Source organism: Rhinolophus sinicus, chromosome 2 (genome assembly GCF_057876585.1).
Source record: "Rhinolophus sinicus isolate RSI-liver-muscle chromosome 2, RSI-T2T, whole genome shotgun sequence".
Classification (NCBI taxonomy): domain Eukaryota; kingdom Metazoa; phylum Chordata; class Mammalia; order Chiroptera; family Rhinolophidae; genus Rhinolophus; species Rhinolophus sinicus.
The window spans coordinates 30,863,967-30,887,565 of NC_142502.1; the positions used below are offsets into that span (position 1 = coordinate 30,863,967).

General features: G+C 34.3%; 1 protein-coding gene across 7 annotated transcripts in view; it reads right to left on the reverse strand.

Annotated features, from left to right (window-relative positions):
- LAMA2 (laminin subunit alpha 2) overlaps positions 1-23,599 on the reverse strand; it is a 521,442-nt gene that overhangs the window by 206,148 nt on the left and 291,695 nt on the right. For 4 of the 7 annotated variants that reach the window (XM_074333561.2, XM_088795459.1, XM_088795457.1 and 1 more), the window contains exons 13-17: positions 19,828-19,932; positions 18,050-18,261; positions 8,572-8,683; positions 3,124-3,177; positions 2,827-2,940 (exon numbers count right to left, since the gene is read on the reverse strand). In XM_074333561.2, the coding sequence (XP_074189662.2) occupies positions 2,827-2,940; positions 3,124-3,177; positions 8,572-8,683; positions 18,050-18,261; positions 19,828-19,932 (597 nt within the window). The remainder of the gene's footprint in view (positions 1-2,826; positions 2,941-3,123; positions 3,178-8,571; positions 8,684-18,049; positions 18,262-19,827; positions 19,933-23,599) is intronic. The other 3 variants (XM_074333566.2, XM_074333563.2, XM_088795458.1) reach the window with 1 other exon arrangement.

A 23,599-nucleotide genomic window follows, 5' to 3' on the forward strand; every position in this document is an offset into this window, starting at 1 on the left:
GACAGTTTCATCAACCACAAGTGAATAGGTAATTACTTAGTATCTGGTGGTACTTGAAAATAAGTTTTTTTTTAAGGTATTTTAAATTGTCTCAGATTTATTTAGTAACCTTTTTTCAAAGAGAGCATAGAGGTTAGCTTCACCATCAACGGTTGTCTAAATAAGAGCATAATGGGATAGAATGTGCAAAGCATGTATGAAATGGAAGAAAGATTTTCCTCTTTGATTTCATCTTCATATTAGTTACTTTCAGTTTTCAAGTTAACTAAAGTTGGCTATTACTAAAAATTGTACGTTTCTTGCAATGTTCTTGGCATATTGTCATAACGACCATCAAAATAATATTTTCAAAGACAGGAGTTTTGAAAAATAAGATCATAAAACTTATTATGTCTTAACCTAGTTGAAAATGTTGTTTCTAAACCTTAACTGAAATCCTTGTAAAACCCAGAGATCCTATTTTTCTTTAACTAAAGATTTAAAAGAAAAATAACATGTACAAACTTCTTACATTTCCTAATGTCTTATTTTGTTTAATAAAAATACCAAAATTAATCTTAAAACTCAAGTGGTATTGAAATTGAAACGATAGCACATTAGCCAATAATATAATGGAAACCACAACTGAAAAAAAAAAAAGATGAAAAGTTTACTCTGATGTGCTGGTTGTTTTTATAGATGCCGTGATACAAAACTGCTTTCCAAATGTCTGTTCACATTACATACCACAAGAACAATGAGAAGGAGTAAGTATGCAATCTTCCCATGTGGCTTTGAATATTCCCTGGGTCACTTCAAATGTACTTTGGTGAGATATAGACAATGAATTACAAACTTGTACAGCTGAAATCTATGTAACTTTGCTAACAATTGTCACCCTGATAAACTTTAATTTTTTTTTTTTTAAATTACTTTTTCATATAGATCCACACTATAACAGAGGTCTGGATTTTGTTCTGGTATGAAAAATACATTTTAGTTAATTTCTAATCAGATTTCAAAGCCAAGCTAACTAAAAAGAGGTTTATCTGTAACTTTAAATTATCTGTTTCATGCTGGAAGGAAACATAAATAATAAACAGGCTAAAGTGTTCGTCAACTGAATAACAAGAATGCCCTTGGTGTGCAACATTCATATATTTTCGTCTTTGTGCTCAAAATGGGATATCAGCACTTAGCTATCAATACCACAAAGGAGATAAAGGAGAGTTGAAAGTCTTCAGAAAATATCTTACATGATCATCTATTTACCAGCCACAATGGGAAACCCAGGAAACACCAGATTCTCTATCATCTAGAATTCTACCGTTTCCCTAAGATTCCCTGTTATTTGAAGATGGGCTCCTATCTCCATGTTCATGAAACAGTCAACAAACTCGGTTTCATTTTAAAAAGCCTCAAATAACCATTGCTCTCACCCTTCTCCCTCGCAAAATTATGCTGAATGAAACTATTTTATTCTTATAAAAAAGGGGGGCTTCCATTCTTAGAACTATCACAAAGTCCAATGGATCAACCACATGATCTGATTTAATGATAATGAATTCAACATAAAATATTACTATTGGTGACATCATACGTCTGGCATTGTGATATATTTATTTTTGTCTTTTTAAGTTTAAGTAAAGCAAGTCCGTATCAATTTTGGTCTGAATATTTCCTGTTCCCTGTAAGTAAAGTGTTTAAAGGTAACTCAATATTTTTACCAAGGTGCATTTTAAAAGACTTATGGTATAATTAAAATCAAAATTACTTAGTCTTTATAGTCATAAAAATGCCATTTGAAAATTCCACTGATCCACAAATTAAGGCTATCATGCTTTATGCTGCAATGCAATTAAACAAAATCCTATGTAGAGAAAACAGAAGAGCATCAATAAACCTAAATGCCAAATTACATTGAAACAAAAGCCATGAATCTTCATTTTGGATTTTTCTCAGAAGCTTTTAAGTAGAAGAAAAGAAGGGGAGAATGAGCAAGAGAAAGAGAGAACGTTAAGAAATACAGAGAACAAAGTCCGCCTTAAATTCTACAGAGAGATGAGAATATGATATCCTCCTAAATTGGCACTGTTTCAAATTGTATTTCTGCAAGACTAATGAAATGAGAAGTGCTCTTTCAAGCTTCATGCATGTCAGACAATATAAAACTAACATGCCCTTGAGTTAATCAGAATGGTTTATAAAGCATTATTCTCCAATCCAAGGCCTTAGCAAGATAGAAAGTGCTTTGCCCTTTGTAGAGCTTCTTTTCTGGTTAAAGTGTAAACTTAATTGTAGGAGTAAGCAGCTCTGGAGAATATGTATTGCATATATTTATTGCTTTTTAATCTACATATGATGCTTTGTATTTAGTTAAATGATGCCATTTTAAAATAAAAAATGCAGTGTGCTCTCATTCTCAATGTGAAAAAAACTGAATTATGTCTATCATAAAGGTTATAGTTTACTTTCATATTATGGTGATACAAATCATTTCCTGTTAGAATACAGTCTGTTTTTGATAGATTTATGGAGGGTATTGAAACCATATATATTAATGGTAGATTGGTATCTCCGTCATTAGTTATGTTTTGTTTTAATGTATCTGATTCAAATTCAATCCGTAGGCTAATATGAATAAACGCTTCCTAATACCTGTTATTCAGAGAGAGAGCACATATGAAAGAGCATTTTCAACTTCCAACTCAGTTCAGTACAAAGATCTCTGTCAAATCACTTCTTGACTCAAGTGTTCAAGGTCCGAAGCATAGTAATTGAATTGCAGGGCCAATTGAGTTGATTTCAGCCTTGTCAGTCAGTGTTCCCAAAGAAGAAAGCACTTACCAGGCATTCTCCGGTGATGTCATCACAGGACTCCGCGTGACCAAAACACTGACATGGTTCACAGATGCCACCAAAAATTGTGCCGTTAACTCGTCTGTGCCTAGGCCAACAAGACTAAAAGAAAGAGAAGGCTTCAAGTTAGTCTGAGGGATTTTTTAAAAAAAGGTTTGTTTTTTGTCTTTTTTGGATAAAGAAAATATATTTAGGTAGCAAACTCAGCAAATGTGCTTGTCAAAATTTTGTCAGTATTGAAACATCGCTACAGAGCTATTCCTCCTGACATGGCTTCGTACTGACCTTAGCGTTATTGGCAGGAATGAGATTAGAGGAAGCATTAGCTTGGTGTTTCTTCTGAAATGGTAAAATAAAGCAGAGATATAAAGAATTGAAATGAGAAAGTCTCAAAGTAAAAAGCACAGACAGGAATATAGAGGGAAAAGTACTGAAAAAAAGCAGCCAACATAATAGGATTCTTAAGAGAACTTTAGCACCTAATGTTATCCCAAGAAATGTTGATTCTCTGGAATGTGCTACCTTTCCCACATACAAACTGTCCTTAACACTGTCACTTCAGAAAATCTTTGCAATGATTTGGAAGAAAGGTAGCACCCCAACCTTACATTTGATCACATACACCGCAGATTTCTACACACATAAAATTCCTATCTTTCATTTTGAATTTCCTTCATCCTATCATACCTTCTCAAATTTACACACAACAGTTTGTGATTTATTTACCATATATTCCCTTGATGTTTTGTTTTATGGTATTATTCTACTAGAACTCTTAATTATTCATCATTCCTTTTGTGAAGTATGAAACACTTTATCACGTAAAAACAGAATTCTGATTTTAAAAAGGATATTTGCGTCTTAGAGTACCTGTGTCAGTGACAGCTCTAAGACAACCATCGCCCTTAATTAACTTGCCATTCTGTGGGGATTACTACAAATTGGATAGGACGCAAACTAAGGGGGGGGGGCAGGGGGCAAACATAGCTGCCTTTTAGGAGCTTATGATCTCCCTCGAGTTATAATTGTGTTTTGTGGGTATTTACTATATTTCTGGATGGGTCACTACAACACACTATATCATGAAAAGGCCTTTTTTTTTCCCAGTTGAAAATGAAAACGAGAGAAATCACTGAAGTAATAAAGTATATAGAATTGTGTTGTGTATTGTTAGAAAGGTTCCTTCTGCCTCAGGATATAAGGATTCTTAAATTTGAACATCAACAACAAACACATAAAAAAGGATGTGTGAATACTTCATGTCTGTAAGGAAAGCAAAAGCAACTTTCCTCTTAATTTGGACAGTACAAAAAAGAAGGTGTAATTTTCCATTCCTTAATTCCTCCCCATTAAAATTTTTGCCACCCTAAATTCATTATAGAAGAGATTTTCTTCTGTAATATACATTTCTAAAACTAGTGAAGCTACATATCCAGAAGGGGATAGAAATTAAGCATGTTGGTAATAGGCAGGGAACTGATTTGTTTTCTTCAGTACAAATATTAATGGAATTCTGATTAATAAGCTTTATTTTTATACTCTGCAAATGTACTACTTATACCACATCCTCCTTCTCCTTACCTCTCTCAGCCACTGATTTCATCTCATTAGTCAGAGAGACAACTGAAGCCTTTGGAAGTCATCTTTCCACTATCTAGTCCAGAAGCACAAGCATTGTATCTCCATTTGCTATATTCCCCTTTGGAACAATGCGGGTGGGGCATTCAGGGTTCCTCATCCTCTCAAAGGAATATGGCTCCACTTGTATTCAGTATTCCACTATCTATTGTCTTCCCAATATTATCCCTCTGTACTGCATCAGTAATAGCTTTGTTTTCTATTGGATTATTACTATCAGTTCAAAAATATGATCTAGTATCTCCATCAAAAATTAACTAATGGAAATTAAAAAATGACAAAATTATTTCCTTAATATCCCATAACTTTCTAGTTACCTGCCTGCTTCTCTTTTTTGTAAAACTACTTTAAAAAAATCTTTCTTCCTCACTTCCCCTTCATTCTTTGTTCCATTCTAATCTGCCACCATCACTCAATTAAAACTACTGTTGCCCATGTCACCAAATTTCAGGTAGCCAAATCCAATGGGCAATTACATTTTATCTGACCTCTCATCAACATTGGCTTAGTTGATTCCTTTTTCCCTCAATGCCCTCTACTTGTAATTTTCGTGACATCATAGTCCCCGAGTTTTTGCCTCTGCTGTCTCCTCTTCGACTCTACTTCTCATTGTCAGGAGCTTCTGGGAACTTAGTTCATTTTCTCTTTTTTATTACACTCTCTGCTAGGTAATTTTATGCAGTCCTATACTTGATGATTCCTTCCAAACACACGTTATCTAGACCAGACAGATATTCGGAGTTCAAGACCTGCATATTCTAACTGTAAATTGATATCTACACTTCACAAGTTTTTCAAACCTAATAGTTCTAAAATGGACCATTGATTCCACCCTCCTCTTCCCCTCCCCAGCTGTTCTTCTCCCATGCTTTATTTCTTTATTAACGCTTTATTTCTTTCAACTCTCCTCTGGCATGTAGTCTATCAGTAAGTCCTATTGGTTCTACTGTGAAAATATATGTAGAATAAACATATGTCTTTCTATTAGGTTGGTGCAAAAGCAATTGTGATTTAAAAGGTTAAAAATAATTGCAAAGCCCGCAATAACTTTCACACCAACTTAACACATCCCCTGCCATTAGCCTAACACAAATCACTATTACCACTATGTTCAGCCAAAATAGCATATTAACCATTCTTCTTACCATTTTTGCCCTCTACAATATGTCCTTCACACTGTAGTTATATTTTTTTCTCAAAAAAATATGACTCAGATCATGGCACTACCAGCTCAAAACCTTTAAATGATTTCCTTGCACTTAAAATAAATCCCAAATTCTTATCACATTTGCAAAGCTCTTACTGGCCTGGCTCCTCCAATAGCATCTTTTGCTACTCTCCCCGTGTTTACTAAGCTCCAGCCATATTTGCCTCCTTTCAGGTCCAAACTCTATCCCGCTTCCTCATCAGTTCCTTTTACATTGGTGACCCTAATCTCAGTTTAGATGTGACCACCTCCGAGAGCCTTTTCTGACAAGCTTCTATCATGTAGTCCCTCCCAGCTCCTCCTCCTACACCCATTCTCAGTACCTCTATTGGGGCATCCTGTTTATTTTCTTCATGGCATTTATCACATTTATTTACATTTGGCTTCTGGCTTACTATTTAGCCTTTCAATAAATGTAATGTCCTTGAGGGCAGGCATCATATCTGTGCTGTTCATTACATTATCATCCATGTCAAAGGCCTTAATTGTCTCAAAATAGATGGCCATCAATACCTGTTAGCTAAATGAAAGTATGGCCACTTCTAAGAGGTGGTTAATATTTCCATTATATAGAAGAGGAAACTGAGATTTGAATTAAAATGCTTTGTTTTCAATATCCCACTTCCTCACCTATCCCACCCTTCAAGTGAAATAAATTATGGTGATACTAGAAAACAGAAAATATTTGAAAGATGAACTGTAGAGGAATTTATATGTCAAGTAGATATGAGAAAAATGATTCTGAATAAACACTGTGGCCCCAGATGAAATAAAAGGAGCTGTTTGATCTGTTTTGGGAAATCTAGAATTAAAATATTAATGGTCTTTGGAGTCACCTGAGCTCTTAAAGGATCTGTTCATATTATTGACAAAGCTAGAGTGCCTGGCCTTGTGAACTCAGTAAAAAAGCAAATGAAATCAAGAAAGGATAGGAATGGATAATAGCAAGTCTGGGGAGAGGACGTTTTGATAAAGAAAAGAAGGAATTATTAGAGAGTAGAAGAAATGAGGAGGTCGGAGAGAAACTCGAGTTCCAGAATTGTCTCCTGATTCAACTAAATTATTTTATTTACCAAACAGTAACTTTATTTATCAAACAATTATTGTGTGAGAGGCACAGGAAGCTTTTATTATCCCTTTTCTGCTTCTTTGTTCTGACTCTTCTACACGCAAATGCTTCTCTCTTCCTACCTAAGTGTTACCATTATTTAGCATCCAATTTGAGAGTTTTCAATCCAGTGTACTTTCTGTGACATCTCTCTCCACTGGAATTTCTCACCACTTTGAAGGATTATTGCACTTATGTTCTGTACCACTTATGTTCTGTACCACTTATAGTGCCGTGGTCCAGTTTTTCGTAGGTATTTATTCTTTCTCCCTAAACAGATTGTTAGATCTTTAAAGGCAGGGATTATGATGTAATCTTCTTGATAATCTCCTCAGCATCTAGGGCATTAATGTACCAAAGATTCTCAATCTTTCTGAAGAAAGGAGAGAAGAAACAAAAAGTATAGCCAATTAAACAATTCCAATATTCATAAAATTTTATATTTAATGGGCATTTGGAACTTGTATAAAAGATGGTGAAGGGTATGAGAATTACTAATGTGGGAATAAGTATTAAAGCAAGAATAGAATCAATGTATTTATTATTCTAATTGAAATAGGAATTTAAAGATTTAAAGACAGCTTTCTGGTTTGAAATAAAAACTGCTAGTCTTTTAATAAAAGAATATGTTTCATTAAATATGGTATGCATTTTACATGTAAGTTCAAATTTGAGTTGATAGAGCTAATTCATCTCCACAACTATTTTTCTCTTTTCTATGAGAATTTTGGGAAAGTAAATACTTCAACGAACTACATTTAGTTGTATTTCTAGATAGGTAAATCTGAGCACAGTTAAAGGCAATACATTTTGTCACAAATATGACTCTAAACGCTGTGTATCCTCTTGAAGCATGCCTTATTTTCAAGTATAAGAAAACTGACAAAGCAATGCCTGGAGTTTCTCTATGAATGGCATAATGGGTAGTGTGCTGAAGTGGAACATCTTAGCACACTCAAATGATTCCTTAAAGGCACCATGTTTAAAGAATTTAAGCTCCTATTTATCTGCAAGTCATGCCTCTATCTGGAAAATGGTGTTTACGTTATTGAGCAGGTTTCAAGTAAAATCAATTTCCAAACTACCTAAAGAAAATACATAGAAGTAAATAAAAATCATTACCTTAAAATGATACTCTGTGGTATTAAGTAAGAAACATTAATATCATTGGGCATCTAGAACACTGAGACAACAATAAATATCTCAAACTGTAGGTGCTATACAAATCAAAGACCTATCGGGATTTTCCAGATCAAGGTGTTTCTTCCACATACTCTGTTCTTGACATTTTAGAGATTGTGTCCTTCAAATGACTGCAATGTGGGCTATATTCTTAGGAATAAAGTAAAAAGTGGGTGGTACACAGGATTAAAAAATAGAGAAAAAGTAAAAACAAAAATAGTGATACCTTTCTTGTAAGTACCAAAGGGGAACGAAAGGGGATATATTTTGAAATATTATGCCATTATCAACCATCCTATTATTTCAACTGATTAACTAGGGAACAGACACTTACAAAAACATCACATTTTCAGCTACTGTAAGGCAAAATATCTAAAAAAGAAACATAATTTCAAGAAGACATTATATGAGTCACACTCTATTTGAAAGCCATGACTTTCTGGCAGGCATTCAGTTTCCTTCTTTAAATAATACACTATGATTTGTGCAATTGTTGACGGGAAAAAAACAAAAAAAGAAATGACTCTTTAGAACAGTTTATTGAAAGCAATGATGAAGGAATCAGGAATGCAGTGAGGATATATTCTAGCAAACTTACTTCACAAGAAGAGCCGGTATACCCTGGTGGACACTGACAAACTTCCACAGCTGCAGCAAAGGTCCCGTCAGTAGGATAGGGGACAGCAGATTCAAGGTCAACAGGGCCCAACCTGGGGCAGAAGGGAAAAAGAGATGGTAAATAAGCAAATACGCTCTTAGGTGTTAAATAGCTTAAGGGATAGTGTAGTAATAATAACATAAATATAAGCAAATTATCTATGTTAAGAAAGAGGGCTAATGAATATGTATAACTTGAAGTTCTGGTCATTCATTATATCAGGTCAAGTCTGCCCAGTAAAAAGTGCTCACAACCACTACCACCATCAAATACTGAAAAGATATGAGAACATTCTTGCTGATTTCTTGTTTTTCGGTTGTTTTGATTTCTTGCCTTTCTTTATTTCTGTCTTTCCTTCTGAGATAGAAAATTTAAAATCACATAGTTGAAGGATTCTAAGAACATAAAACGTTCATATAAGTGATAAAGTTTAACATTTAAACTAGAAAAGCAGAAGGATATAATAGGAATAAAATAGAAAAAGAGTATGGCACAGAGGATTAAAAATGGAGAAATAGTAGAAATGAATATTCAGTCTGAGACATTAGATTGAAAACACAGAAGAAGAAAAAGAGAGAGAGAGAGAGAGAGAGAGAGAGAGAGAGAGAGAGAGAGAAAGAGACAGAGAGGAAGGGAGGCAGGGAGAAAGGGAGGGAGGGAGGGAGAAGGAAGGAAGGAAGGAAGGAAGGAAGGAAGGAAGGAAGGAAGGAAGGAAGGAAGGAAAGAAGGAAGGGGACAACATGAGAGTTATTTTGGTTTTTCTCAGAAATAAATCTCCACACTGGTAGGTAAAAGTGAAACACTCACTTTTAGCTGAAATCTCACATTTAACTTTCAAATTTTCAGTTGAATTAATTAGAACTATTTTCTTAATTTGTTCTGGGCCTAAATTAAATTTACTGGTTTCTGTATCTACGGTTTTCATTTTATTAGTACTTCTGTATAGTCTGGTTATTTTAGTAGAGTGATTTGGTATCACTCATTATTTTTAGGAAAAGCTGGTTTGGCTAAATTGAAAAATGCTACTATATAAGTGGTATACAGCATGTGTATGTTATAGTTGTGTATGGATTTATTTCCTTCCAAAAATTTTGCAAACAACGTACATTCACAATTTACATAAATGTTATTGGTGCCTTATTAGCTTTTTCCCATTTTTTTTAACAGAATAAATGTTTAGAACTTCATTGTTAAGAACACAAACGTGGGAGACAGATAGACCAGGATTCATATCCTATGTCTGCTATTTTACTAGTCCGATAGCCAAGGAGAAATTACTTAATCTCTCTAGGCCTCAATATTGTCATCTATGTAATGGAGATAATATAAAAGTTCATACATCATGAGTTTTATTAAATGATTAAATAATAAATAATAAAGTTCTTGATATAAGACAGAATACATGCGTGTGATTATCAAATAGTAGGCATTTTATTGACATTTTCATTGACTGTTGAAATGGGATAAAAATGACTACATGATTAGTACAAGAAATACTATTTGTGTCCCCAAATTAGTTTTTTGTCATTTTAATGAATCAAAATAAATTTCAATCTTAAGAGCACAAAATTAAATGACTGCTATTGATGCATAATGATAATCATTGTTTTTTAAAATGATTGATAGACTGCCATAACACATAGTATGCCATCCTTTAACCATAAGAAAGATGTAACTGACTCTTGCTAGGGTATACATTTGTACTTGATTTCTCAAGAGTGGTGGTAGATTTTTTTATTGATTGGCGAAAGAGTTTGCCAGTTTTGGAAATATAATCAAGCCAGAGGGCAAAGCTAATAGGCTCATTAAATGTCTCTTCAAAAGATACATTTTAACAAAGCTGTAAACTTTTCAGCAACAAGTTTCTAAAATCGTCATTGTTTTTACCTTCACTTTACTGATCCTAGGATTTTGATAGTACTTTGGATTACATATGAATTCATACATGTCAAGATGTAGCATAGGAAAATCAACTTGGAATCTCAGAAAATAGGCCTTTAGATGGGATCGGCAGGTGCCAAGTGCTAGCTCGCCCCTCTAAATACAAATGAATTATCTTTAGCTACAGATGAACTCATCCAACACTGTTTCTTAGATGCTTTCTTCTCTGGGGGTACAAACTTAGACAACCTGGCAGAAGGTCCTAAACTGGTAAGCATTGAAAATCACTGTTTTACAATGTTCTGGTTTATACAGAGAGTTTTAGAAAATCACTAAAATGGTCGTTGCTTTTTTTCACCAAATAAACTTGCACATGAAGTGTCACTGGGAATTCTTTCTTTGCTTCTAATAGAGGTGAAAATCACATTATATTAAAGTCACCACTTTAAAGTGGCATTTAGTACATTCACAATGTTGTGCAACCACCATCTCTACCTAGTTCCAAACATTTTCTTTAGCCCCAAAGCAAACCCTTTACCTATTAAACAGTCACCCCCTATTTCACTCTCATTTCAACACCTGGTAAGCACAAATCTGCTTTCTAGCTCCATGGATTTACCTATTCTAGATACTTCACACAAATAGAATCATACATTACCTTTTACGTTTGGCTTCTCTCTGTTAGTATAATATTTTCAAGGTTTATCCATGTTGTAGCATGTATCAGCATTTCTATTCTTTTTATAGCTGAGTAATACTCTACTTTATGAATATGTCACACTTTGATTATTTATTCATCTGTTGATGGATGTTTGTTTCCATTTTTGGCTATTGAAAATAGTACTTCTATGAACATTTGTGTAGAAGTATTCTTTGAGTACTTGTGTTTCATTCTTTGGGGGATAGACATAGGAGTGAAATTTTTGTATCTGGCAATTTTTCTCACCACAACATAAGGTTTGGAAGAGTTACTAAACTAAGGTAGTTCTTGCTTATGTTGACATGAGCTTACAAGCTACTCTTTGAGAACAGAGACCCTGCTATGTCATCTGTATACCTAGCCTGATCATCTCAATACATGCTCAATACACTTCTGTTGATGGATGGATAGATATAAGACTAAATGCATACATATTTATATACCTAAATGAATAAAGAGTGGATAGATGAATATTACAAACAACTAGTAACATACTACATGACAAATGATATACTAAAGATTAGTATCTATATTTCAGATGAATAAAATCAGATAAGTTCAAGACAGATTACTTGTTGGATCTAAAAAGAAAATAAATTGACAGATGTTAGAGTTAGGACTGGAGGCCAAAGGCCAGAACTCATTTGAAGGTATTGTGACACTTAACTGCCTGCAATTAGTAGACTGCCATATGATGAACTTATATTTCTGATCACTATAATTTCAGAATTATATGATTTCATGATTACTATACTAGTTGATTATCATAGGAAAGGATATCACAATTCACTCAACAGCAGACTAATCAATTGTATACAGATATAGTCCCAGGATTTTCAATATAAAATTGATAAGCAAAATGTAAAGAAAGTATTGGAAAGTTACAAAATAGAAAATGAGTAATTGAGTACTTCTTTAAGGAACAATTTAAAATATAACAAAACAATTTTCAATCAACTGCCAAATTTCATTTGTCTTTTGAACAACAGATGTTCCTCTCCTTCATCTATGTAACCATTTGGAGCTATGAGAAATTTTAACATACAAACAACTTTTCCGGTAATATTCCACATTAGTATTCACTGAGCAGTGCCAATGTTCATTAGGTTCTGCTATTTGTTAAATGGGATTTTAATGTGTTTAACAGTTTTAAGTGTTACTCGTGAAGAAGACTCTAGTTTTGTGTGTGTGTGTGTGTTTTTTTTCCTTCAATATGGTCATTTTCTTTTCTTGATACTAGGCTGCATTCATTTAAATACATAATGCTGTCAATAATAAAGTAGTAAAGTTTGGAGATGCATGAACTATCAAAGATTTATCAACTAAGTCAAATGTTTATCCAGCTATTTCTTCTTCTTCTGATGACTCGCATATACAGATAAGATGATGGATGAAGAGAAAACACATAATTATATAAGCTAGAATTGAAATGTTGCAATATCATAAACATTGTCTTGGTACCGCCTTCAAAATTTTTTCAATTTTTTTGTCTTATTATATTTTCCACCAGAGTTAGATATGTTATGCTTCACTAAAAAAATGAATAAAATTTAAAAATTCTTTGAAACAAGACTTTTATCTTGAAAATTTTCTAAATAATTATTTTTTTTCCATCCACCTTTTTTTATATATGTATTGAAACCATCCATTTAATTCTACTTAAATGAATATTACTTTGGGTTAGCCACCATAAAGATTTTTATTGCTCTTATGGTTCTTTGATCTATTTCATTTTGATTAAAATATAAGATGATGTCTCAGAACTTTTTAAAATCTTTGTGGAAGTCCTATAAAGTACTCAATTTGGGAATCCAGATAATTTTTACTTTATTCATAAAAATTCAACAAAATGATTTGATGGCCTAGTCAATATCTGAGTGGGCCACCTAGGAAAGAACTAGACATTTTCTTCGAACATTTTCAATCCCACATCAAATAAAAGAAATAACTGACAGAATCTGTTATTGTTACAGCCATTCATAAAAAATATATTAAATGTTAATATGAGAATTCATATATCTTCCTAATTCAGCCACACCACTATGCCCTGTTCACACTTCTATTGCCCTATTATACCATGGTAAATGTACACTTGCTCTTTATGCTGCAGTATGTTGTCTTTAAATTCAATGATAATTTATCCATATTCATATCCTTGTTGCTTAGGCTAGAACTATTACATCATAATAATTATTATGTAGGGAATGTCTACTATCTCTGTGCATTATAATGGAGGGCATGACAGACATCTCATTTAAGTATCAATGAACCCGATGTCATAATCATGTTTTTGTCCACATTTATGAATGATGGACCTGGGGCTCAGAGAAGTAAAGCGCCTTGTCCACATAATACAGTTAGCAAATGATACAGCACAAATTCAAACCGAAGTGTGACTCCAAAACTAATGATCATCTTTTACCCTGCATTGCCTCTCCACATATGCTAGGTAGCATATCAGGTGTTTTAGATACATCATTTTTCTTACTTAGCCTTCAATCTTGAAAGTTAAATATTGTTTCTGCCATTTTACAGAAGAGGGAACTGAGACTTAGAAAGGTACACAGGGAAGGTGCTCAGTAAATGTTGTCAGACTGAATTAATCCAATATTTAAAGAGTAGATTTGAGAGGCAGTCAAGGATTATGGGGAGGAAACACATGTGGGTATAAATACTGGCTGAACCTCTTACCAACAGCCTGATACCTAGGAAGTTGCATAAACCTTTTTTAAGTCCTAGAGTCCTTACCAGTATAATGTCTTCAAATTATACAGGTAATCACCAGTATCATTAATTTCAAAAGGAAAAAGTATACTATCAACACAATTTCTATAATCATCAGGAAGACTTTTTAGTAAGGAATTTTTTTCTGAATTATGTATTACATAAATTCTGTGTAATATTTTTGATACCAAAAAAACACTCAAATTTACTCTAGAAGTCATGTGAAAAGAAATTCAAAAGATTCTGTATTTATTTTCAAGCAATAAAGACACATGGGCGCATCATGATAGAGTCATGACAGGCTCAGTTACGCTGTAGTAACAAACAACTCCAAATTCTCAGCGGCTTAACAGAAAACAAAAGTTTACTCATGTAAAATTCTCTACAGGTCTGGATGACTGTTCAGGGTAGCTGACCTTCATGTGCTATTAATATTTCAGACTGTTTTGATCTTCTGGTAGCTGAATAAGCATCAGACAGTCTTTTTCTGTCAATTCAATGCTTTTCAGGGGTGTGTGTGTGTGTGTGTGTGTGTTTGTGTGTGTGTGAGAGATAAATCACTTCTGCTCACATTTCATTGGCCAAATCAAGTCATATGATCACATCTACCCTCAAAGATTAGGGAAATGAAATATTCCAAAAGGAGGAGATTGGAAATTTGATGAACTATACTAATATCTACTGTAAAGTTAAATAGAAATATATTTTCTTGGAAAGTTCTTTATTAAATAGGTGTTTAAGAAAAGCTGAATGGACTCCTTGATGAGTTAAATATTAAGGATGCTACTAAATATAAGGTTTGGAGAATTTAAAAGAGAAGGATGTACAATTAGTTGATTTCTTTTACATTCTTGAAAGAAAAATGACAATTTTTCTATTTTTATCTTTACTTTATCAATGAAGACAATGTGAAGGGAATCAATTGATTTTCTGGTATGGGCCTCAGCATTCTGAAAACAAATGACAGTAAAACTGTCACGATTTTAGAAATATCAGTATGTGCTTTATTCTAGAATTCTCCTAATCTTAATGGTACTTGGAGAAAATATTCTTCTTTGGTATGATGTAGGTCAAGTAGAAATGCTTCAGATTTGTGTGCTGATTTGCCATTAGCAAGGTGCTTTCACAGCCTTCTAATTCCATTCGCATAGTGACCTTTTTGAAGTTGGCAAGCAATTGTCCTCCTCCTTATATTACAGATGAGGTGATTAAAATCCAAAGGGGTCAAAGCTATATGTGTGGCTACAACTATTAAAAAGCTGAGTTGAGAACAAAAAGTCAAAATCCTGATCTGCAGCCCAGTTCTCCTTTCACTATTCAATTCCATCTATAGTAGTCCACCTTTACCCCCAGTTTTACTTTCCATGGTTTTGGTTACCCATGGTCAAGCACAGTCTGAAAATATTAAATGGAAAATTCCAGAAATAAATAATTCATAAATTTTAAATTGCGCACTGTTCTGAGTGGTGTAGTGAAATCTCAAAACCCTTTTGCTCTGTCCTTTCTGGGAAATGAATCATCCCTTTGTCCAGTGTGTCCATGCTGTATGCACTACCCACCCTTTAGTCACTTAGTAGCCACCTTCAGATCAACCATTGAGGTACGGCAGTGCTTGTGTTCAGGTCACCCTTATTTCACTTAATAAAGGTCCCAAGCACAAGAGTGGTGATGTTGGCTTCCAGCTGTGCCAAAGAAAAGCCATAAAGTGCTTCCTTTAAGTGAAAAGGTGAAAGTTCTTGATAGCAATGTGTTGTACCAGAAAGCACTGAGCCCTACGAAGACTTCAGGAAAGCATCTCAGGAAACAATGACATCAAGTCATTTACTGTTAAGTAAGGGATGGTTACATAAATGGATGGAATAGATTTGGACTGAAAGATCTAAAAATTACGGGAGAGACAGGGAGACCACATTCACATAACATTTAATACAGTATGTTATTACAATTGTTCTATTTTATTATTAGTAATTCTTGTTAATCTCTTACTGTGTCTAATTTATAAATTAAACTTTATCATATGTATGTATGTATGGGAAAAACATAGTATAACTATAGATAGCACTAAACATAGTTTGGTACTATCTGTGGTTTCAGGCATCTACTGAGGGTCTTGGAACATATCCACTGTAGAAAGGGGGGACTACTATAAATACATAACTTGAGGAACCTAAGTCCATTTGCTGATAGGACTACCATGGGAGCAAATCCTTCTTCAATAATTCTAAACATGCATTTTTTGTTGAGATAGCTTCAATGTATTTGTGCTTGCACACAAATTGTATACCAAGTCAGGAACCTACTGTGCAAGACAAGTTGAAATCAATTCAAGTAATGTTTTACAAATATGACTCAATCCACTAGTAGATCAGAGATAAATAAAATGTAAGAAGCTTACTAACTCAGGAGTCATGCTGCCTTTCAGCTCACCTGAAGTGGGTAGGAGTTTCACATCTGACACTGGCTTTTCCTTCTTGAACCAGAAAGCAGCCACCTACTTGGATTAGCTCCTGTGTCAGTTCACATAGCCATGCTCTGCAAACATGTTGCTCTGAGTATGGGAAAACTTCAAAAGGCTTCCAAAGAAACTGACGATTTTAAGCAGGGCAGACACTGAAATTCTCTGACATAAATCAAGGGTAAATGTCTTTGGATTAACTAGTCTGCGAAGGAACGCTGACAAAAATAAATAAGCCCCCTAGCTACTTTTTGTCAATTTGGTTGTCATTCATTTTGAAAACCAGAGGACTCATCTCTTGATACTGTTTAAACACCATGACATTCTCTATTTTCTAAATGGGGAAAAACATAATTAATTCCTAAATGTTCCTTCTCCTCTTGATGGCATTTTAGCCCAGCTTCTAGCAGAATTGCTTATGAAAAAGAGGTACATTGTTTGGCAGTGGTTCTGTTTATGAATCTGCAGTTCCCTCCTTTGGGAGATGGTAATGATGATTACACTTAGTTGAAATACTACAAGTGAAAAACAAATGAGGTAGCACAAGCAAATGATGGGGCTGGGGAAGCATCAGCAATAAGAAAAAAATAAACCTGTTGTAGACAAATCAATACTGGAGACACTGCTTTGATTATGGGTATGTCAAGTTGTCAGTTTATAGTCAAATTTTATTGTCTAACTTAATCTAATTTAAAAGGTAGTTTCCATGATAGCTTGTGTTATTTATTATTAGAATAGAAAAAGAGAAAGGAAAATGACTCATTCAGACACAGGTGAAGTTTACGTTTTGGCAGACAAATGTCTTTTTTTTTTTTGTATATATGGAAAACATAGCAGCCTACAGTAAGTCAGATATGGGCATGTTTGGTTCAAGTCAGGGAGTTCTCTCTTTAAAGAAAAAAAAAGTGGGGAATAAAAAGGAACTGACCTTTGGAAGTGTTCTAGGTAATAAGCACTTTACATAATTATCACACATCATTTTCACAATACCCTACAAGGTAGGCTCTATTATCTCTATTTTACACATGAAGAAATCATGTTTCCACAAGGACCAATCGCTTGACAAAGGTCACACATATAATAAGCAATAGAGCTTATTAAATGCCTAGGCAAGTTGGCCCCAAAGCTCATCCTCTTTCTTTTATACCATTCAGCCATTATCGTCTGACAGTGTTTTATAAAAAGACTTGTGACTATTTAAATGAAGGTGCTTATATTTCTTCTTACAAACTATATACCATTAAGTCAGAAACTAGCTCATTAATTAATGGAAGAAAATATTTTGCAAACCACTATCTGAATATGGGGACCCTGGAATTATATCTCTTTAGTTTCCCTCTATCTGAGTCATCACGAAGAAGACTTTATTTTCTTGTACAGCATTTCTCAGTTTCGGGATCCCTTTTATCATGTGTTCTGGCAGAATTATCAAGGAATCACCAATACTAATAAAGGGTCAAGATAAATTCCGTCTAGGTATTTAAAATTTTAAAGCTTGAATAGCAACGCTTTTCAGAAAACCAGTGCTCCTTTATTATCTACTACGTGAAGACCACAACCCACCACCCCCATCTTCAAAGTCGCTCTTCTAACACAGGCAAGTTTGTTTGCCCCCAAGAAAATGTGTGAACACGGGGAGATGCAGTTCTTGAGTTTACCTGAAGATGGCATCCATCCCAAGGCTGTATGTGATCTGTATGAGGACTCTCTTTAAATCCACAAGCACTGTCATAAACTCCTTTCTACTGACTGGGATATTTGTGCCATGTATGGTGAATGATTCCTCTTTAAGTGACACTACATTAATGTGCTCTTCTGATGGTTGCAGATACACCTCGTCTTGGGCTGTGCTGATTGTCAAGCCATTTCCCTAAGGGAAAGAGAAAGTATAAAAGGATGACACCATGAAAAGAGGGTACAAAAGGAGAAAAAGTGTCCACATTTGAACTCTCCACTTTGTGGATTATCCTCAGTAGGTTTTTAATTTCAGGTTGGCTTTCACTGTCATTTAGCATATTTCTGGTACATATGAAAGGCAGAGAAGGCAATTTAAATAATAGCCTTAAGTAGATGTATTACAAAGTATAAGCTTCTTTGTTATGTATGTCCTTACTTTCCCCATTAACTAAAATAATAGATATCTAGAAATTCAAACATGTATGTGATTACAAATACCTTGATTTTACACAGTGTACAAAACTTGTATATTTCAAATATGTTATTTTATAGTGCACATGGATTATATAGGGAAATAAGGAAGAAAACATAGAGTAGTTTAACTTATTGTTTTAAAGGACTTTTCTATATTAAGGACAAAAAACAAGATAAACCCATACAGTCTAATATTTACAATGGCATCATAATAGGAAGTATATTGACTGACCTATGACATTTAGGGTATCCTTCCTAACGTAGTTCATTCATATTAATGACATATAACTTCTCACCATTTTACATTTAGAGAACACCTTTTATAGCAAAGGAATTCCCCGATCTACTTCTAGTTTCATAGACACACACACATCTATACATGCATATGTAATTATACCGGGGGGTGCCAAAAAATGTATACACATGACTTATATTCATCTTTTGTTATTGGTATATATTATTACAATTTTAATAGAGGTTTTTTTTTTCCTTTCTTAAAATGTGTATGCATTTTTTTGGCACCTTCTGTATAGATCATCCGGACCACTTCATCTAACACGGGAAATATTCATTTTGGGGGAAGAATTTTGTCATTGATTCACACCTAAGAAAGGTTCAAGACAAGGAACAACAAAGCCCAGTGTTATGAACTTCAACTCATTTAGACTCACCAATGTATATGCAAGTGTGTGTCTTTGACTACGTGTGAGTGTTGGTTGAAGGGGTATGAGAAAGGATGGGAGAGGTCCTCTTAGATACTTCAGGCTTCCAGCATTTGGGAATTGCCTGTGGCCCTCCAAATCCTGAAAGTGGTTTCTCTTATATTTTTCTTACCTAAATTAGGAATTTCAAAGTCAAGATTTAAACACACCTAAATAAACAAGTTTCCTTTTTCATTTACTTCTGCCTCATGTAAACTAAGAAGTAGCCAGTACATTCTACTGGGAAGCAGGGGGAGACGGAAAAAATACAACTACGTAAATCAGCATTTGCTTAAATACTTTTATCATAACTATTTCCTTGGGAACATGGCCATTGTGTTCTTAATTTAAATTCTAAGGCTGGTCTTAAGGCCTCCTTTATCACTGGAACTCAATGAATATACTCAGTCTTCTGGATATGTCCCAGAGTGAAACATAAGACTGGCACAGAAAAAAATCCCCAAGATACGATATTTTTCTATAGTACTATGTAAATTAATGTCAAACCAACCAGGTAAGGCATAACCACAAATAACATAGGTGTGTCAACGAGTTGAACATAAATGACCCTCTCTGTACTCTACCTCTAGAATAGTCATAAGCTGGAGTACACGTTCTGTATCTTCTTCTTCTGCTTCTTCGAGGTCATATGATATGGTAAATGTCAATTGTCCTCCAGCTGCTGTGAGCTACAAGAGAGGAGATGTGTAATCATTACAGGAGATGGACTATTAAATTACAGTTTCTTTATTATTTTAAAATCGTCGTATTGTTCTAGAGGGTAGGATTTGGAAGAAGCAGAAACCACAAGTTGCAGAGTGAGAATGATAGACATTCTTTTAGGAGTAACCTTTACACGAACCTTCGCCATCAACGGCAAGCCTGACATAAATATAAATTCAGGTATTATTTTCTCCAGTATTTCAGGCTTGCTGAAATAGGTTAAATTCCATGAAACCAAACATAGCTCTTTCTGTCATTTTCCTAGTCTATAGCTTGAGCTTTACAATTTCTAAACAGAGAAGGATTTTTGTCAAAATTGGGAGATTTCTAGCCATCCCTGAGGGTCACTCGCTCTCTGTGGGTGCAAATGCTTTCAACAAAGACATCACTCCATGTGACAGGCACTTTACATAGACTATACGCTAGGCTGGGAATTGGTCAAAGAAAAATAAAAGAGTGGCATCAAATTTTATATTATAATAAAATTCAATCAAAACTCCCAAAGAAAATTCGCTTTCCCCTGTGCAATCAAATATGCTTAATTTAAATGAATGCTATTATCCCCTTTTATCAAACAAACTTCTTTCCTTCCAATATTCATGCTAAGCCCCATACAATGTATGTGTGAGGTTTACATCTTCTGACATTGACAGTAACCTTGTAGAAAGGAAAAAAAGAAAAAAAATAGGAAAGCAAGATCATTTATAAAACAGAAATCAACATTGGAGCTTGAGTGACAGATTCAATACAAATGCTGCACTCCTTTTCTAAAAAATTCCACTCCAGCATTGTAAATAAAGATATTCATAAAACAAAGCTGATGATTTGTATTCTGCTGTTTCCTCCACGCTGACAAGCAGACACTCAGCTTTGCAGCCCTTGACTCTCTGTGGCCTCTCAGGGCAGACCCTGATCACCAAGCAATTCCTGGTGATGCACTGGATGGAGGAGGAGGGACCCAATTCCTTTCAAAGTTCTTCCACAGGGAATCACACGTAGCTCACTATGGCTGATTAAACAGGGTTTTTAAATTGCAGCTCTGCAATGTCTTCTAAGAGCTCATTACATGGAGCTGTATAAGGAACAAAAACTCAGAAAAACTTTTATTCCCCTGCTCCACTGAGAAATAGCCTTACTCTAATGTCCTTTCATATAGAAAATAATAAATATCTGCTTGGACTATAGCACTTGGCATTATTGTGAGTAATGAGGGGTGAATCTGTGTGAAAAGTTTTTGGTTCTATTAAGATAAGCATCCAAAATATCACATAGTGTGCTTGTCAGAATCAGCCAGGCATTTTCTCAATGAGAGGAATGTAGAAAGGCAGTATAAAAAGGATACTTTATATATTTCAAAGAAGACTGAACTATTTAGAATTTTATAAATTAACAAATATATTTAGCAGGAGGTAGGATTGAGTTTGAGAAGGACATTGTGACATAGATATATAATGTTGCAAAACTTTTGGGTTTCCAAGTATCTTTTGATTATTTAAAATTTGGACCACGTGTTTTTATTTTTCTGAACTATGTTTCTCCCCCAGAAAGAAAAAAAAGATCAACTTAATTCTCAAAATTAATTTATGAAATTGCCACATATATCCAATATAAGAAACTTAGAATTAAAGGTAATTAAAGGTAATTCTTATTTTTGCCAATAAAAGAGCCAAAATGTATACAATTTCAGTATCAAAGCTTCTAAGACTTTAGTTGATATAGAAGAATGTTTGACTTGTTACAATATTTGATTTGTTAATGTTATTTCCATATCTACTTATCAAATTATAAAATCATATAGTATATAAAATAATATGGGAAAGGCATGAGGGTAGGAATGTGGAAAAAAAGGAACAAATAACTACAGAAAAAGAGAGAGGCCCTATGTAGACTAATAATAATATAAAACAGGAACTAAGGAGTAAGACTAATTCAACCCATTGTCCCGAGGACTTATAATAGTAACAAAAACTAAAAATTGCTCTTTTAATTACATTCTGTAAAGCTTTTTTTCCCCCAACTCTTTCATGCATCTTTAATACCCATGTTTTGGCATTATTAGAATCAGTTTATGAATCAGCTAACAATTTTCATAAGTGAATTAATTTAACTTCCACCTGTTATGTGAAAAACACACAGTTTTTGAAAGATGTGTGATACCGTTACCAAAGGTTTTTCTCTCAAACCCCAAGTACCCACTTCCATTATATTAGAATTGTTGTCTTTTTTATTCACCCTAGAGGTATATATTTATATCAGCTCTATATAACTACTTAGTCAAGTACTTACTTAAGTAATTAAAAAAATATATATTGCTTAAGATATCATCCTGCAATTTAGAGGTTGTACCCCTAGGAATATGTACTTACTCATTCTCTGTTAAATTCCTTTGCCTCTATTTTTTCCTTCAACTCCATAACCTCTTCATAAGCCGTAAAACCACACATTTCTTGGTGGTGTTTCCAGCTAATGTGTTTTCCTCAAAGAATACATACCATTGTATGAGAGTCTTTGTAATAAGACAATTATAAGACAATGTCTCTTTTCTGAGGGATATTATTTGGGGAGAGGGGAACTTTGAAAATATTTGAGAGTATAAATGTCCTTTCGTACAATTTTGGATAAAAAATTCTCTGCCTCTTCTTCATCTACCTACTGCTCCATTTTCCAAAACCTACCTTTGCTGGGCTCCCGCATGGCCTTGCTTCCCCACTCTCCTATAATCCCATTAGTATCCTAATCTTCACTCTCTCCAGCAAATCAAATGTGCACCGGGATAACAATCATCAATTGACTTTATTGTCTCCTCTGGCTATTATCTATGTTTATGTATTCGTTTCACTGTCAATCTCTCAGGCATGGGTATTACACTCATTGTCATTATTCCTACTTATTCACCCTTTCTCATGTTATCTACCGCACCTGTCTTTCACACTTAGTACTCCATTAAAATGTCTCTTGAAAGATCGTTTATCAACTCTATATAGCTACCACAAATGGAGTTTTTGTTCAGTTTTATTTTTAATCTTTATGTGATATGTAATAGTTCTTAAAATTCTTGACTCCTTTGTCTTCTATTCCACTGAACTGTCCTGATACTCTTCCCCTGCCTTGGTCATACTTCTGTCACAGTTATATAAACATTTTTCTTTCTCATTCTATATTCGTTGTACACATCTCTCTAAGACTCGTACTCTCTTTTAGTGATCCTTTCTTACTGACTTTCCTTCCCTCTCTCATGAATTGAACTATGTTTATACTGGTTCCTTAATCTTCCCTCCTTTGCTGTGTCCACGTATTCGTTTGCTTATGCTTCCAGAACAAGTAGCAGAGACTGGGTGGCTTAAACAATAGAAATCTGAGATCAAAGTATCAACAAGGTTGATTTTTTCTGAGGCCTCTCACCTTGGCTTGGAGAAAGCTATCTGTGCCCTGTTTTCTTACCTGTTCTTCCTAATCTTCTGTATTTGTGTCGTAATTTCCTCTTCTTATAAGGATACCAGTCATATTGGATTAGGGCTCACACTAATCACCTCATTTTAACTTAATTACTCCTTTAAGGATTGTTTCTACAAATACAGTCACATTCTGAGGTTTTGGGGGTTAGGACTTCAATATATGAATTTTGGGATGAAT